Here is a 17,458-nt window from a genome sequence, read left to right as displayed (position 1 = left end):
ATTATCATAAAACCGTCATTTGCATGTTTAAAAACACAAGAACACACAAGAACTGTGCATTTTAGCTAATGCAGTACAGAATTCAAATCATCCTGTCCTCCATAACCCTTAGTTGTTTTCTGTGTATTTAACTGATTCTTGCTGCCACTATTGCTGTCTTCAACTACATAACTGTCACTAGAATATTGTTATTCTAGCTCTATTTCTTCATTTTGTACTACTTTATATAAATTCTATATTTCTTTGAATTGTTCACATTTGTTATTTTGATAGTACAATAATACTATGCAATATTTATATGCCATAATTTATTTAACCAACTCTAAAATACTGAATACGGAGCAAAAAGTTAGAAGCACTTGCAAATATAATCATTAATAATATTTTGGTATAGATACATATTTGTTAATATTGTAGCTTAGTTTTATTACTATCTCATTTTGAAGATTTATTATTTTATGCTGACTTAGTATGTTAATTTGTTCAATTTCTAATTTTTAAACTGTGAATCTAATTCATTAATCTGCTCTCATTAAAAGAACATTAAGAGATATAAATTGGCTCCTGAATTGCTTAAACTCAAACCCATAAATATTTACATGTTGCATTAATATTGTCATTATATTTAATATAACTTTTATTTTTGTGTAATTTGGTTTCTGACCTAAGCGATTTTAGAAGTTTATATTTCAGATCTCTATCTAGGCTTGTATCTATTGATCACATATCCTTTAATTATTTTTTATTGTACTATGAGTCCAGGATCGAACAGGGAAAGGATAGCAAGCTAGATTGCTTGAATCTTATTACAACCCTAAGTTTTTCTAAAAGAAGTATCTATATTTCGAATATCTATAGTTTTACAGTGATAACACATGGCTAAAAGTCTATGCTCTCTGAAGAAGAAAAGCTGATGATTGTTCAAAGTGCAATGGAAAGAATATTGTGAACAATAGTAGGGTACAATATATAATGAGAAACTAATAAAAAGAATGCAAAAAAGTATGTGTAACCCCCACAAAAAAAAAGACAGAACTGGCTGATAGTCCATGTGCCTATTAAGTAGACATTATAGAGAATGGCAAGAAGGTACCTAGCATTTTCAGTAGATCCTAGTGAGGATGTTTTAATAGGATATCTATATGTTGCACAGGAAATACAGTATGGTGTCATTAGGTTAGGTGATACTAACATCTGAAAAGTCAGTGATCATTGAATGTTGTAGCACATGTCTATAAAAGTGCTGTTTGATATTTGCTATGTTCTAGGGTATGGTTATTTCTATAAACAAAAGTTAACATTAACAAAATGGAACAATATAAGGAAAAATAAAAAATATAATTTACATTATCTAAAATTAGCATGAATAATTTTTAATTAAATACTGTATTCAAAACTATTTTAATTTTATTCTTGTCCTGCATTTAAATTCATTTTATTCAGTATTCTATTGAAGTTCTTAGTTTTTCGTGATCTTTGATTTGCTCCACAATAGTATTATAAATTGAAGTCTTCTCTTCAGATACTACTGTTTTTCTGTTTATAGCTTTTAAAAGTTCAAGTTACTTCTTTCTCTAAAATGTTTTTTCTATATCAATAACCATTTATATATATGAATAAGTGGTATATATATATGTATAAATATGTGTATCTATTGATATACACAGACACACACACACACACATATGTTGTTAGGTAAGTATATATTTAATCCTGATATTTTTCACCATCAGTTGTACTATGTTTAGATTTACATAAACATCTCCTAATGTTTTCCAGTTTGATTTTAATTTTGTCCATTATCATTTCTGCAACTCATGGTATTCTGGGTTCTGGTGAAACAAGAAAATTTTATTCTACCCCACTTAGTAAACATTTCTGTATCTCTCTATGTCTTAGGTGTAAGGCATAGGTCTTAGGTCTTTAGGCAAGATCCTGCAAAATTTGATTTTCAATTTATTCCATGATTTCTTCTTTTTTATGGAAGAATTAAAATCCCTTATATTTAAGATCATAATGATTACTAAAAATATCCTAGCAGAGCTCTGATGATCATTTATCAGGAAGAAACAAAGGCAATATTTAGTCAGTTTCAGGTAGAATCTATGGCTCTGAGGCCATTTCAGCTCAAACATTCTGTGATTCTGTGTTTTACCTCCACCTTATTGATGGGCTCATATTTTTATCCTATTTGCCTTATAAGGAAAGAATGCTTTCTATTTATTATACTAGTACTAATCCAATTTCAATCTTTTCACACCCACATATACCCTGATGTAGCTGGTGAGTTTATTCAGAGGATAGATGGCTGAATTAGGTAAGATCAACAAATCATGGTCACCTTATATAACCTATCTGAGCCTCCATTTCCTCATTTGTACAATGAGAATGAGAGTAAGCACCTATCTCACATGGTCATGAAGATCTAATGAAATAACTGTGCAAAGTTAGAAACTTTAAAGGGCTATATAAAATGTAATGCTACAAACATTAACAGGTAATATAAAAGTGAGATAGTATTATTACCGATTATTTCCTGAAATTTTTATTTTTTATACAATTTCTTTTTCAAAAATTTCACATTCCAGGCTTCTATACTGTGTAAATAAGTGGTGTTCTGGGATTATCTTCACTCCCCACTTCTGCCCCCCCATTTTTTCTTATATTAATCACCTTATAAGAAATTGAATCAATATGAAATATTCACTCATCCTACACACCTCCTTTTCTCTCTTTTTAAAAAAAAATATTTAAGGTAATAGGGTTAAGTGACTTGCCCAAGGTCGCACAGACAATTAATAAATGTCTGGGGGGGAAATTTGAATTTAGGTCCTCCTTGGCTCCAGGGCCACACCTCCTTTTCAATTCTGGGTCTACCTTTTCAACCACTTATCTTAAATATTCACACTGGTGGACAAGTTCTATGGGATGTGTATTCAGATGAATGTAAAAATCTAGGTAATAGACAAATTTCTACAATTTGGGCATTCTTACATGGATGAAGACTAATTAGAACATAGACTTACAGACTTATTCTATTTACTTATGTGAGGGAAGAAGGAATTTGATCACTCTGAACTTTAGCTTCCACTTTTATTACAGAACATCGAAGGAGCTGTTTAGCTCTAAATTGACCATCTGATCATCAGATTCTCTTGCAGTTACATATTGACATTTTTAACTTCTATTACATATTTTTGTTGATTTATCTTGCAGCTGGTCAATTTCATTTCTGTTAAAACATGTTTTATTAAAATTATGCACAAAATAAAAAGCTATTAAATTGTATTCTTTTAAAACGTTTTCACTCTTGTCTCTCTTTTTAAATTTGATGCCAAATTAAAATTTCCTTTAGATTAACAATGATAATAAACTTTTTTAAAAACACAAGCTATTTACTTTATTTTTTAGCCATTATAATTTTTTTCCAATTCTATGCAAAGATAGTTTTTCAACATTCAACCTTCTGCAAGTTTTTGAATTCCACATTTTTCTACTGCCCTTTCTTACCTCCCTCCCTCCTCCCCATGGCAACAAACTATCTGATATAGATTGATTATGTACAATTGTGCTTAATATATTTCCATATTAGTCATGTTGAGAAAGAGGAAATTTGAACTAAGGGAGGAAAAAACATAAAGGTTTTAAAGAAAATGAACCTAGTACGCTTTGCTCTTCATTCAGACTCTATAGTTTATCCTCCTGAAGTGGATTGCATTTTCCATAACAGGTCTCTCAGGATTGTCCTTGATCACTAAACTGCTGAGAGGAGCCGTACTTTATTGTATTACAATGTTGCTATTATCATGCACATGTTCTCATGGTTCTACTTTCTTAATTCAGCCATCAATTCATGTAAGTCTTTCCAGGCTTTTCTAAAGTCTAGCTGCTCATGATTTCTCACAGAACAATAGTACTTCATAGCATTCACATACCATAACTTGCTCACTCATTCTCCAATGATGGCCATTCTCTCAACTTCCAATTCTTTGCCACTACAGAAAAGGCTGCTATAAATATTTTTGTGCATGGATGTCTTTTTCTGCTTTTTCATGTTCTCTTTGGGTGCTGGTGTTGCTAGATCAAAGGATATGTACAATTTAATTGCTCTTTGGGCATAGTTCCATATTGCTCTCCAGAATGGTTGAGTCAGTTCACAAGTCTACCAACAGTACATTAGCATCCCTGTTTTCCCACAATAATAATCATTCTTACAACAAATGCAGCTTCAATCAGGGACAAGTGTAGGGAATCTGCAATGGAAAATGCCATCTGAATCCAAAGAAAGAACTGTGGAATTTAAACAAAGACCAAAGCCTATTACTTTCAATTTGAAAAAAAAAAGTTGTCTTCTGTACTAATGCAATCTTTCTCTCTCTTATATTTCATTTTTTTCCTTAAGGGTATGAGTTTTTTTTCTCTCAATACATTCAATTTCAATCAGTGTACAGCATGGAAACAATTTAAAGATTATCAGACTGCCTTCTTGGGGGGGGCATGAAGAAGGGAGATTGGAGGAAAAATTGTAAAATTCAAAACAAATTACCAAAAAATATAAGTAGAAACTACTATTGTATATAAATGGAAAACAAAATATTTATATTAAATAAATGAATACAGCTCCATATTTAGAAGCATTGCTGATAATTTGTTTTTCTTTCCAATGTCATCATTTTTAAGTATTTATTTTTTGCATTTTTTTATTTTTTTAATGTATGTTATATATAATACAGATTACAAATCATAATATACTTCATACTATATTGTATTATATATTTTTAAAAATGATAATCTCATAGCATTGTAGCATTTTACTTCTTTTTATGTGAAGTGATTTTCTTATAAAATATTATGGAGACCATTTTTCCTTGTTTTTTGTCATTTTTAGTGTATCTGTAGCTTTATTTTTAGGGGACCTGGACCCTCCTTATCTAGCATTCATCTTCTTGCTTTGAGTCACTATTTTTTAAATGCCACATCCTTCATGTAGATTTTTAGGCTTCCCTCTTTTCCATAACAACATTCTTTCTTTTTTAAAATTTTTATTAACTTTTATTTGTTTTCCAATTATAGACAATAGTAGTTCCTACCTACCATTTTTGTAAGGTTTTAAATTTTACAATTTTTCCCCATCCTTCCTTCCCTACCACCATCCCCCCAGAGAAGGCAGTTTGATAATCTTTACATTGTTTCCATGATATACATTGATCAAAATTAACTTTGTTGAAAGAGAAATCATATCCTTGAGGAGAAAATAAAATATTACAGATAGAAAAATTATGTAGTACATAAGACACGTTTTTTAAAAGAAAAAATAGGTCTGTTTAAACTCCACAGTTCCCTTCTCTGAAAACAGATGGCATTGTCCCTGATTGTTGCACTGATGAACTGAGCAAGACCATTAAGGTTGAACAGTACTCCCATGTAGCTGTTAGGGTATACAATGTTCTGGTTCTGCTCATCTTGCTCAGCATCAGTTCATGCAAGTCTTTCCAGGATTCTCTGAATTACCACCCCTCCTGATTTCTAATACAATAGCATTCCATAACATGCATGTACCAATTTGTTCAGCCATTCCCCAAAAGATGGACATTTACTCAATTTCCAATTCTTTGCTACCACAAATAGGCCTGTTTTGAATATTTTTTGTACAAATAATGTTTTTATCCTTTTTCAGCAACATTCCTTCTTAAATTTCAGTCAATTCTGTAATTTCAAGTACTTCAAAGATCTATACGTTCTTCAAAGTATATACTTGTATATATTCCTTCATGTATATTTTGCTCAAATGTATGCTGCTTAATCAATGCAGACAAAAATCACCTCTTCAGTAGTGTTTTTACGAATTCTGACTGAAAAAAAAATCACCCCATGAGATCCCACAAATTTAATGTGCCTCAAATGAGCCTCAAGTCCATTGCCTCAAGTGATGGATATATGGTCCATCACTAAGTCCAGATTTACAAATCTGCCAACTTAGAAGGTTTTCTATCTACAAACACTCTACAGTTACAACAGCTGAAAATCTCAAGTTACCTCATAACTGTATGAAGAAGGCTTTGAAGGAAGCTATGTTATCTAAAATTTGGCTCTCCTCCAACATTCATATTGACAGAATGAATGAATGAAGGTGATTATGTTACAAAATCCTCATTAAACTATATTGATGATAGTAAAATCATCCACTATTTTAGTCTTGTAACTGAGGAAAACATCAGGATTCCCGTGACTTCTTCAGGGTATTCAAGCTGGATGATCACTTCCAATAGTCATTAAAAACTTCTTGAGCATCAAATGCTTTTGTAAAAGAAACATATAAAATTTATATGCTATGTGATTTCTTGCATTCTGGGAGAGATGGTGTTTGCCTGCCCTTGAAAGAGACTTGAACAGGTTTCCAGACAACAAAGCTTTAGAATATGGTTAAAATTCCAGGTCATCACATCTCAAGAAGAACATATATTCTCTGAGTATTTTCAAGTCATTAATAATTTTCCCTGGCTGTAAAACTGATCCTGGCTCAGTTCACATTTCCCTTCCACTGATCACTAATGCCTACATTGGGTAGAAACATTGTCTTAAGGGAATTCAATAAAATGATTCATTTTCAACAAAAATTTCCATTTTAATCTTAAAAAGAGAACAAGGTAAACAGAAGGAATAACAGAACAAGAAAGTGCAATTAGTCAAATTTTCTTTGGGTATAAGTCTAGTTTTTTCTGGGGCCAGCAGAATCTGAAAACTTGAAGAAAAGCAACATCACAAGGTTGGAGTCAGGAAGACAGATTTCATAGCAATGCCAACACTTCTGACCTCTTTTGGGGATTCAGGGGGTGAGGGAGAGTCACTTAAATTCTCATCTCTAAATAAATGGTTAAACATTCTTGAAAGAATCTATCTTGTATGTCTATTATGAGACAAAAATGAAATCAGAAGATTTTCTGAAAACCTAAATTATTAACAATTATTAATAAATAAGCTCTTTTTCTCTAATATAAACTAAAAAATCACTGTGATGTGTGCTTGTTCAGCTTTCTGAGAGGGTATCCTAAGAAACATCTCTCCAAATGAAGAGTTGGACCCCAGGGTCCCCTATGTCCAAGTACTCTATTCCACAAAGTTCTCAGGAACAATTCAGATGAAGCCTACCTCGGCTTGACAGAGCGCATGAAGACCTTGTAATACTAAGGCCGCAGGAGTGGCTTGATCTGGCTTGGTGCATTCATTCAACACCTGGGAAATGGCTGCCAACATATCTGCTCCATGCTGATATGGTCTATTGAGAAATCATAGGGGGGGGGGGGAATAAATCAGTGTTAATACAAGACTTCTGCATTAATGCTGAAAAGACTACTTCATCATAGCTATGTTTAATAAGCTTTATCTTTTCTAAAGAGTAGTTCAAGTAGTTCTTCAATTAGCATCTCACCTGATTTCAATTTATCTTATCTTTTTATTTTATCAATTTATCACCTTACCTAATTTTTCACACTGATTTTGGTTGTGAAAATCTTTTACAAAATAGAAAAGGTGATTTTAGACTTCAGTTAACTCAGACAAAAGTCTAGGTAAGATGAGAGAGGAAGATAGAATCAGAATAGAGAAAGCTATGTCTTTTTTACCTTGGTTTATACTTTTTCAATTAAAGTCAACTTCCTAATTTTGGGGGATAGTAGAGCAATCTAGAGAAAGACAAAATATTAGTAGGATTATGTATGTATTATTAGTAGGATCATGCCAGGTCATGTCCTATTTTGGTCTTATAGGAATGTGATAACATTCATAATGGCAGAACTATAATTAGTTTTAAACAGTATCTAATTTATTTTCTCCCTGCCCCCATCCCACCCCATATTTTTAACAGCATAAAAAAACAAAATAAGTTGTTGAAAAATAGAATGTCCACAAATGTAATTTTATTATGAGAGAGAAGGAAGAAGGAATGCCAACCACTCCATCTTTATTTAGTTATGAAGAAGAGTAGTCATCTCCCTGATTCTTTGATGTCTAGTTTTAAAGCACAGAATATCAGTAACAATTCCAAGCCATTTTCTTTATAGACATCAATCACAAATAATTCCTTCCATGATAAAAATACCCATAATTACAGATAATTTAATAATAAGACATTAATACAGAGTGAATCAAATAATTTTTGATTAGAGTTTAGTACTTCAGTTTCAAGGTTCTGAATTGAGAAAAAATAAGGATGATTATGTTTTGCATTTTGTGTTCCACAAACAACATTTGTATGGAGAAAAATTTATTCAAGAGTTGTAAAAAAATATTTCCTTAGTCTTCTACTTAACCACAGAAAGGGATAAAGGTGAGGTTCAATATTAAAAAGTGAAGGCAATCTCTGATATTCTCTCAAGTAGTTCTATCAATTCTCCTCAGACACCATCAAAATTTGTTAAGTATGTTGGAATTGCAAAATTACCTACATTGATGTTTAAAAAAAAAAAACAAAGACAAACATTAACAGGATTGAAGAAAGACAAATGTCCCAAATTATCAAAAGAGAGAAAAAAACCAAGGCAGCAAATTATGGTCGCTTAGCTTACTTGATTTCTAGCAAAATTCTAGGATTCACTTTGGCAAGGTAAAGTTAGTATCTAGAAAAGGAAGCAGGGGCAGCTAGGTGGCACAGTGGACAGAGCACCAGCTCTGGAATCAAGAGGACCTGAGGTCAAATCTGGTCTCATGCACTGTGACCTTGGGCAAGCCACTTAACCCCATTGCCTTAAATAAATAAAATTTAAAAAAAAGAAAAGGAAGCAATGATTATTACTATGGCTTCATAATGAATCATTCCAGGAACTTTTTTTTTAATATGGTTACACTATTGAGGGCTTGCCAGAAATTTCATTTACCAAAATTTTAGAAAAGTTTTAACAAAGTCTCACATTATTTTTCTCGACACAATGGAGAAATGTAAGTAAAATAATATTTTTTTTAAAAAAAAGGTATATTTGGAACTAATTGAATGAATGGTCTCAAAATGTAGTCATCATTGGTTCTGTAACTATGTATGGAGTTCTCTAGTGGATTGTTCTGGTATCTTTGTTGGGCTATAGGCTGCTTATAAGACAGATGGCAAGAGAGGCATTATGCTGTTTTGGGAAGAAAGCTGGACTTGAATCGAGAGATACGGGAATTTGTTACTCAAGTGACTATAGGCAAGATACTTAATTTGAGTTTAATTGCAAAACTGAGATAATATCTGTGATACCTACTTTGTCAGGTTTCTTGAAAAGATTAAATGAAATAATTTAAATAATGTGCTTTGTAAACCATAATGCACTGGATAAATATAGGTTGTTTTAGTTTGTTTTTGGTCCTGGGGAGGAGAGGAAACAGAAAGAAGGTGAATTACTGATACCTGTAATTTCATCAGGGGAGGGCTCTCCTCAATTAAAAAAAATTAATTTTACCAATAAGCATCAGAAACTGTTCTGAGAAAATTATTTCTCTTGTAGTTACCGGGGCATTGGTAATAACTTGTCAAAGATCACAGAGCCAGGATGTGTCAGAAAAAGGAATGGAAGCCAGGTCATCCTGACTATGAAGCCAGCTCTTCAGTCACCCTAACACACTGCCCCTTATTTTAATTACTATGAATACATGCTTATCCAATGTGCAGATGTCACCAAAATAGGAGTAGCTAATATACGGATGGCAGAGTTGGGATGGAAATAGGCCTAATTTTAGAATGATGGGCTGAAATAAGAAAGCGGAAACTTAAGAATAAATGTAAACTCCTAATAGTTGAGCTGGGAAAAAAACAAATCTAATTAAGTAGTACAAATTGGGAAAGGGATGGCTAGACAGCAATTCATCTGAAAGAGATCTGGGGAGCTGGGGGAAAAAGGTTAGGGTAATTTAAGCTCAATGACTCAACAGTGATAGCTAAGTAAAAAAAAAAAAGCTAATGTGATCATTGGCTGCATTAAAGGAGGCCTCACCTCCAGGACTGAGAAGGTGATAATCCCGGTGGTCAGACCACACTTGGAGATAGTACTATGTTTAGTTCAGGGTGCCAAATTTTAGGAAGGATATTAATAAATTGGATAATGTCCAGACCATGGTAAACAGAATGGTGAAAGATCTCAAGATCATGCTATAAGGAGACCTGGTTAAAAGAAGTGACAGATTATATTATCAATAATATATCATATAATTATATAGTTATATATTCTATAATAATATAGAGAACATAACATATAGATTATATTTAATCTATAAATGAGAAGATGCTGGGGCATGTGATAGTTGTCTTTAAGCTCTGAAACAGCTGTTATGGACAAGAGATATATGGTTTGCTTTTTTTTCCATTTTAAAAAACTATATTCAGTTTTCTGATTCAGCACATATATCAAAGACTAATCAACAAAAGAAGCAAAAAACAATAACTGGAAGTTTTACATCTATGATATTTATTCTTGAGGTAGAAAAAAAAAGGAACAGAAATAGGAGGCAGATTTAGGTTCAATATAAGACTACTGGTCCTAAAAATGAGATCTATGAAAAGAATGCCCTGGAAGATCACTTGACAGAAGTCATGCAGGGGATGCTTAAATTTGTGTGGTATTAAATCAGGGATTCTTGCCCTCCTTTGGGAGTCAGGTAAAGCCTATGAACTCCTTTTGAGAATAACTTTTTAAATGCATAAAATGCATTTAAATAAATGCAATAAATAAGATTTCAAAGAAAACTAATTATATTGAAATACAGTTTCAAGGTATTTTAAAAAAGAAAGAAAAAAATTCATGTACCCCAGGTCAGGAAACTTAGGAATAAGTGATTCTCTCTACTTTAACTCTCAAATTTCATGATTCTAGGATTCTTATTGCCAAGAAATTAAAATCCAAACTGTGTATGCTTATCTAAGTATACACAATTGCATAGACACTTTGCATTACCTTTGCCTACATATGTCCCTGATGGAGGCTGCTTTGGCAATGAGTTTCTCCCACTGGGTATCTTTGCCCACAGACAAAGATGGTACATCTGACAATGCCATAAATCGTTGCAGTTCAGGGTACACACGATCCTAGGAAGAATTAAATTAATTAGAAAGAGATTTTCCAAATTAGATTCTAATTATAATTTCAAAGCTTCATATTGCTATAAAAAGCCTTCCAAAATTCACAATAATTTACATTAGAAATTATATTTTTTCTAATCAACTGTAAAGAAACTATGCTGTGATCACTTTCTGTTTCTTAAATAAAAAATCTTTCATTAGGAATATTTTGTTCCAGTGCAAACATTCCTTTTCTGGTAGTTACAAAGAACTAGATTCCTTCATAAAACACTGTATGCATGGGCAACTAACCCTGGTCATGAATGGGAATTCAAAATATTCTTTGCTCATCATTGCCATTTATTTTTCACTATAATAATTTAACTGTTTGTCTTCTGATAGTCATTCATTCAAACTTTATTATCTAGCCTCAGGTCACCCCTTCAATTGTTCTGTCCCTATAAATGCAAATTTTGATCACTCAAACCCTCACTAAGATACCCAGGGATTTACACGGTGGATTTCTTTCTTAAGGACCATAGACAAAAGCTCTCACTTGGTCAGCATTTGGGTTCTGAGTGTTAATAATTGTTTCTGTATGACTATATTTTTCTAGGTAAAAGAAGTCATTCTTTGCCTAATTTCTTACCCAAGCTTAGTATCTATCTGTGTCTGTCTCTCTCCTCCTTTATTCTAACTTCTAATAAGATAACTCTCCTATCCATCAAGACTAATCATTTGACCTATGTACCTAAACAGAACTCAACCTATCTTCTACTGCAGCCTGCCTGCAAGTGCATCCTTTTTTCAAAACATTCCAACTTTATCTAACTTCTTTCCCTGCTACCAAAGAGCATGCCCAAGTAACCTCCATCTGTTAAAAACACTATCATAAGAGCCTTCCATTCCTTTAAGTTATTCTCTTGAATTCTCTTTACTTTCTCAAAATCCAAGAAAAAGTTAAATTCATTGCCTCCATTTCATCTCCTCTTACTCTTCAAGTCTTTGATAATAAGATTCATAGATCTTAGAAACAACTCTTCCAAAAATTACTCATAATTGCCAGACTTGGTGGTCTTTTCTGCAGGCCTCACACTCCTTAATGTGCTGCAGCTATGATGGTGTTGATTCCTCTCTCCTCCTTCTCTAAGTGTTGAGGACCCTCTTCTGGCCTGGCTCTCAACTGAATTGTCCAAGAGATTTTTCTAAGTTTCCTTTGCCAGTGCATGACAAAATATAAGCTCCCTGAGAGCAGAAACTGTTTTGGTTTTGTCTCTATATTTCTAATGTCTAAAATAGTTTAATCTAGAAGTTGAATAACTTTTTTTTAAAACAAAGCTCAATAACAATTTAAAGTGGAAAAAAAAGAAAGAAGTCTTGCACAAAAGTTTATCTTGGGCTCACCTGTTTCTCCCACAAAGATGTCATTAGGCGTAAAGTTACAGCTCTAAGTTGTGGAGTACTTCCCAAAACCTGGATTACCCGCAGTATTTGGGCAACACAAACCTGGAAAACAGGACGGCAGTTTGAGGGGCACATCACAGATTGATAATTTTAAAGTAACCATCAAATAATACAGGATTTTAAGATTTGCAGTGTGCTTTACAAATATTATATCCTTCTAAACACTAGATATTATTATTTGATAATTATAGAATGATAATATATTTTAATAGATGCTTTGTATTACATGTTTTGGTATCTACTTTGGTATTATAATATTATGTAAATATATAATATAGCATTAAGTCTGGAGTTAGAAAGATCTAGGTTCAAATTCAGCCTCAGACACTTAGCTGAGCAATCCTAGTCATGTTATTTAACAATTCTGTACCTCGATCTTATCATATTATTGAGGAGATACCATACTGTGATTGTACAAATACAGACATTCAGAGCTGAAAACCATGTTAGAGGTCATCAAGGTAGACTCCCTCATTGTATAGAGAAGGAAAATGACAGATAGAGAGAGATGTGGTGATTGGTCCAGGATCAGAGAAATAATAAGTTTATGAAGTAGAATTTGAACTCAACTCTTTCTGGCTCCAAGACCAACACTCAGTTCACTCTTATTAACCAGCTGCTTTTAGCCATATTATCAAGATAAAACAATGCTTTACTGGGAAACAATTTTCACAACTGATGAAGATCTCATTTCTAAAATATATAGAGAACTGAATCAAACAGAGAAGGTTACAAGTCATTCCTCAATTGAAATATGATCAAAGGCTATGAATAGACAGCTTTTGAATGAAGAAAATGAAGAAAAAATGTTCCAAATCATTAATAATTAGAGAAATGCAAATTAAAACAACCATGAGGTAAGTACAACCTCACATCTATCACATTAGCTAAGATGACTAAAAGGGAAAATGATCAATTATGGAGAGGTTGTGAGAAGATCAGGACATTAATGCATTGTTGGTGGAGTTGTGAATTAATCTAACTACTCTGGAGAACAGTATGGAACTATGCCCAAAAAGTAATAAACTGATCATGTCCACTGATCCATTAATACCAATATGAGGCCTATATAAAAAAGAAATCATAAAAAAGTGGAAAAAGTCTCACATGGTCAAGAACATTTGTAGCAGTTCTTTTTATAGTGGCAAGGAATTGGAAACTGATGGGGTGCCATCAATTGAGGAACAGCTGAACAAGTTTCATGAAAGGAATTACATAAACTGACACTGAGAGAAGAGAGCAGAACCACGAGGACATAGTATACATTAGCAACAACACTGTGAGTTGACCAACTATGATGGATAGAGCTCCTCTCGACAATTCAGAGATTTAGGACAACACTTAAAGACCTGTTATGGATGACACCATCCACATCTAGAGCAGAGCAACACAAACAAAACCAACCCACAGAATCTAATGGTTATGCTCACTTTTTAAAAAAAAACTCATGTTTTTCTTTCCTATCCCATGGTTATTTTCTACCCTTAGTCCTAATTCCTTGTAAAAAATGACTAATACATAAACATAAATGAACATGAACAACTTTTATTAGATTAAGGGGAGGGAGGTGGGAAGGGAGGGTGGTAAGTGTTTATTAATATGCAAGTTGATGAATGTTGAAAAATGTTTATAACACATAATTGGAAAAACAAAATACAATATCAATCAATAAAAGAAATAACATTTACAAAACAAAAAACAATGCTTTGGACTCTGAAGAACTTACATGATTTGTCCATGATTCAAAATGGGTTTCAAAATGTTTCCTTAAAAAAATTTCCCAAAACAATGGAAGGTTTTTTTAGAAAAAGTAATTCTGTTAATTACTAACCTTATGTACACCCAAAGTAGGTAGAGTATACAAAATATCATTGTATGAAAGAGGTTCCAGTGGTCTTCCAAGCTTGAACATCAAAACAGGGACTAGATTTGGTACCTAGAATATATAAAAAAGAGTATTTTAACTAATGCTATACCTCAATACAAATAGCACAAATGTAGTTTTTCTTATTCCCAATGACTTGCAAGAAAAAAATAAATAATAAATTTTTATGCAAAATTTTCATAATATCAATGTTGGTAAGTTATAAATAGCACAATTAAATAACTGACTGCTAATGACTGTCTCATAATTCCCTTTCTCCTCTACCCTTTTCTCTTCTAGTCAAATGGCCCTTATTGAGGAATTATCTGCTTGATGATGTTTCAGGGTAATGAGAGAGAATTAACTCCAAAACACCTCAAGAAACTTACACTCTTATTATAGAACCAGTATATGTCTGAGATGGGAAGCTGGGAAGGTCAACATCTCTTCTTATAAGGAGCTTACATTCTAATGGGGAGACAAGTATATAAAAAAATTAACCTGACATAAATACATAGCTAATAAATACACAAATATTTGTTTTATGTATTAACACTATGGGGAAATAGTATTATCAGTTGGGGAAGTAGGAGAAACTTCAGAAGATATTATCTAAGATCTTAAAGGAAGAGAAGAACTCTTTATACTAGAGACACAGACAAAAAGTTGTTGTTGTTTATCCTTTGTTCTCAAAGATGACAATGGCATTAGGGAGGTGATGCCATGACAAGCACATGAACTGGATTGTGGGGAGGGGTTTCTGTGCTAAGTCACCAGTCCCACTTTCTCCTCTGGATCCAGCAGTCAGATATGAATCAGAATGACTGGAGATGGCCCTGGATATGAGGAAATCAGGGTTAAGGTACTTGGCCCAAGGTCAGACAGAAAGTGGTAAGTATTTGAGTCTGCATTTAAACTCAGATTGCCCAAGGTCAGACAGCTAGAAAGTATTAAGTATCTGAGTCCATGTTTGAACTCAGAACCTCCTGAACCCAGGGCTAGGGTTCTAGCTACCCCTACTGAAGAAGTACATTCCAGGCAGATATTCATCCCCATAATATTTGAGAATTGAACTGAATGATATATAAGTTTCCTTCCAGTTCTAACACCCTACAGATCTATTAATAGCAAGACAACACAATATATAATAAGGATTATATCGTGTGATACAAATAGTAAGATAGGAGTTCAGAAAAAAAGAAGTAAAAGAGAAGAAAGGTAACCAAATAATTTCTTTGTGATATTTTTATAGACATTCCATTTTCCAAGTGTCACACTGAACAAGTATATTTTTGCCTACTTGTTAATCTTTTTTTTTTAATTGTTATTACTCTGTGTTTGTTTCAGAAATCCATACTCCTAGAAAATATTTGATTCCTTCCTTCTTAGGAACCAAACAGAATATTAAACTCTGAGCATTCACTTCAGAAAGCAGTTCTTAATGAAGAAGATACATCACAGAAGAGTCTGATGTCATGAATTTAATGGCTACAACCTCAGAAAGCATAAATTTTGGAAGAATTTATTTTTTTCTCATCTGGTGGAGTGATTCTTGGAATAGAGCTTCAACCATCTTCACTTTCAGGCAATTGAAGTGAGACAAATTTTTCGTGTTGGCTCCTCAATCCCCATTTTAATTAAAACCAAAGGTTAGCCTAGATTGCCTTTCCTCGTGTCTCAATGAATTATCCCTTCTGGAAACAGTTTTTACCAAGACACTTTGACAGACTCTTAATTTTATAAAGGAAGTTTGGGAAATTTACTGGCATCTTATAAAACAATATATTCTGTCGTGTGGCCTTTAAGTAAATATTTTAATTATACTCTGGGGGAATGAAAAAAATAGTTATCTTTCCTTCATATGCCTGAGACTAAGGCTGGTGTTTCCCATCATTTCTCTAGGTTTGGCTGCTTTTTCTTTAGGGGCAGGACTAGAGGGGGAGAGAGACTGCAGAAGTTATATTAAGGTTGGTTTCCTTCTTTCTCTCAGTGAAGAAGGTGGTACCCAAGGTGAGCTGTGCAGGGAACTTGGGAGTTCCCAGAAAGGCACTGGGGGATAGCCTTTGCAAAAGCAAGGAGGGCAAAAGAGAACATGCTGCATGCAAGAAAGCATAAAGTGGAGGGATTAGATTTAAAATTTGGAAGATGCTATGGAAGAGGTGACTGCCAAGGAATAGGAGGGGCAGAGTGAGGGAAAGAGACAATGACTCTGAGGTTGTAAAACTGAATGACTAGAAGAACAGTGTCAGAATACAGAGGTAGACAAGAGGATCCTAAGACATAGTATCTCCTGCCTTCAAAAAGCTTCCAGCAATGCAGGAACTAAAAGGTATGAAAAAATAAGTGAATATAAACAATACATGAAAGTGGCAAGTACATAAAAGTTCGAAGTTCCATTTATTAAAACTATGATCGAAAATCATTAACAGATAAAAATATCATAAGATCCAAAATTAATTAAATGCTGAAATAAATAAATCAGACTGAATCACTGATCCTGCTAGTAAGTATATGCCCCTCAAATACGTCAGTTGGCTCAAGGGTCATTAAAATATATTTATACATTTTGAAATCTACATTTTAAAAAATAACATTGGGACTCCATACAGCAAAAAAAGAAACCTGAAACAAAGCAGATACTGATTGACTGAAAGACAGTGAAGATTATAAATAAGAATTTAATGAAATAAGATGGTTCCAAAAAATTGATGACTATGTGGGATGCAGAGAAACAGAGATTTGTATGAAATGATAGTGTGAAGAAAGTAGAACCAAGGGAACAATAACTATTTTTTCTTTAAGATAAAGGAAACAGTATGATAAAAGATTAATTAAAATTTTATTTTCTCTAAAATAAAGCACTTTCCCAGATCCAGAATTTTCTTCAATATTAAGTAATGAACCTAATAAATAGAAAAAAATAGTATGAACATTTTTACTTTATAAATGCTTTCCTATAACAGGATGAAGGGAGGGGGAGGGGGAGGGGGAGGGGGGGAGAGAAATGTGTGTGATGGTGACAAGACCAATACAGTAGGCCTATGAAAAGGCTCTGCAAAATGGAAAGGAGAAAATACCATCTGTCCTATACTAGAATACACAGC

At 33.1% G+C, this 17,458-nt stretch overlaps 1 protein-coding gene across 3 annotated transcripts in view; it reads right to left on the bottom strand.

The window, feature by feature from the left end:
• Nucleotides 1-17,458, bottom strand: part of FOCAD (focadhesin) — a 362,553-nt gene that overhangs the window by 181,794 nt on the left and 163,301 nt on the right. For all 3 annotated transcript variants that reach the window (XR_012472869.1, XM_074208785.1, XM_074208786.1), the window contains 4 exons: nucleotides 14,322-14,426; nucleotides 12,431-12,532; nucleotides 10,923-11,053; nucleotides 7,150-7,276 (listed from right to left, as the gene is read on the bottom strand). Coding sequence is in view for 2 of the 3 variants with exons in the window: in XM_074208785.1 (XP_074064886.1) it covers nucleotides 7,150-7,276; nucleotides 10,923-11,053; nucleotides 12,431-12,532; nucleotides 14,322-14,426 (465 nt within the window). In the remaining variant the exon portion in view is untranslated. The remainder of the gene's footprint in view (nucleotides 1-7,149; nucleotides 7,277-10,922; nucleotides 11,054-12,430; nucleotides 12,533-14,321; nucleotides 14,427-17,458) is intronic.

The sequence above is a fragment of the Macrotis lagotis genome, chromosome X (assembly GCF_037893015.1).
Source record: "Macrotis lagotis isolate mMagLag1 chromosome X, bilby.v1.9.chrom.fasta, whole genome shotgun sequence".
Classification (NCBI taxonomy): Eukaryota; Metazoa; Chordata; class Mammalia; order Peramelemorphia; family Peramelidae; genus Macrotis; species Macrotis lagotis.
Note: the sequence above shows the minus strand (reverse complement) of the source record. Positions and strands in the feature narration are given on the sequence as shown.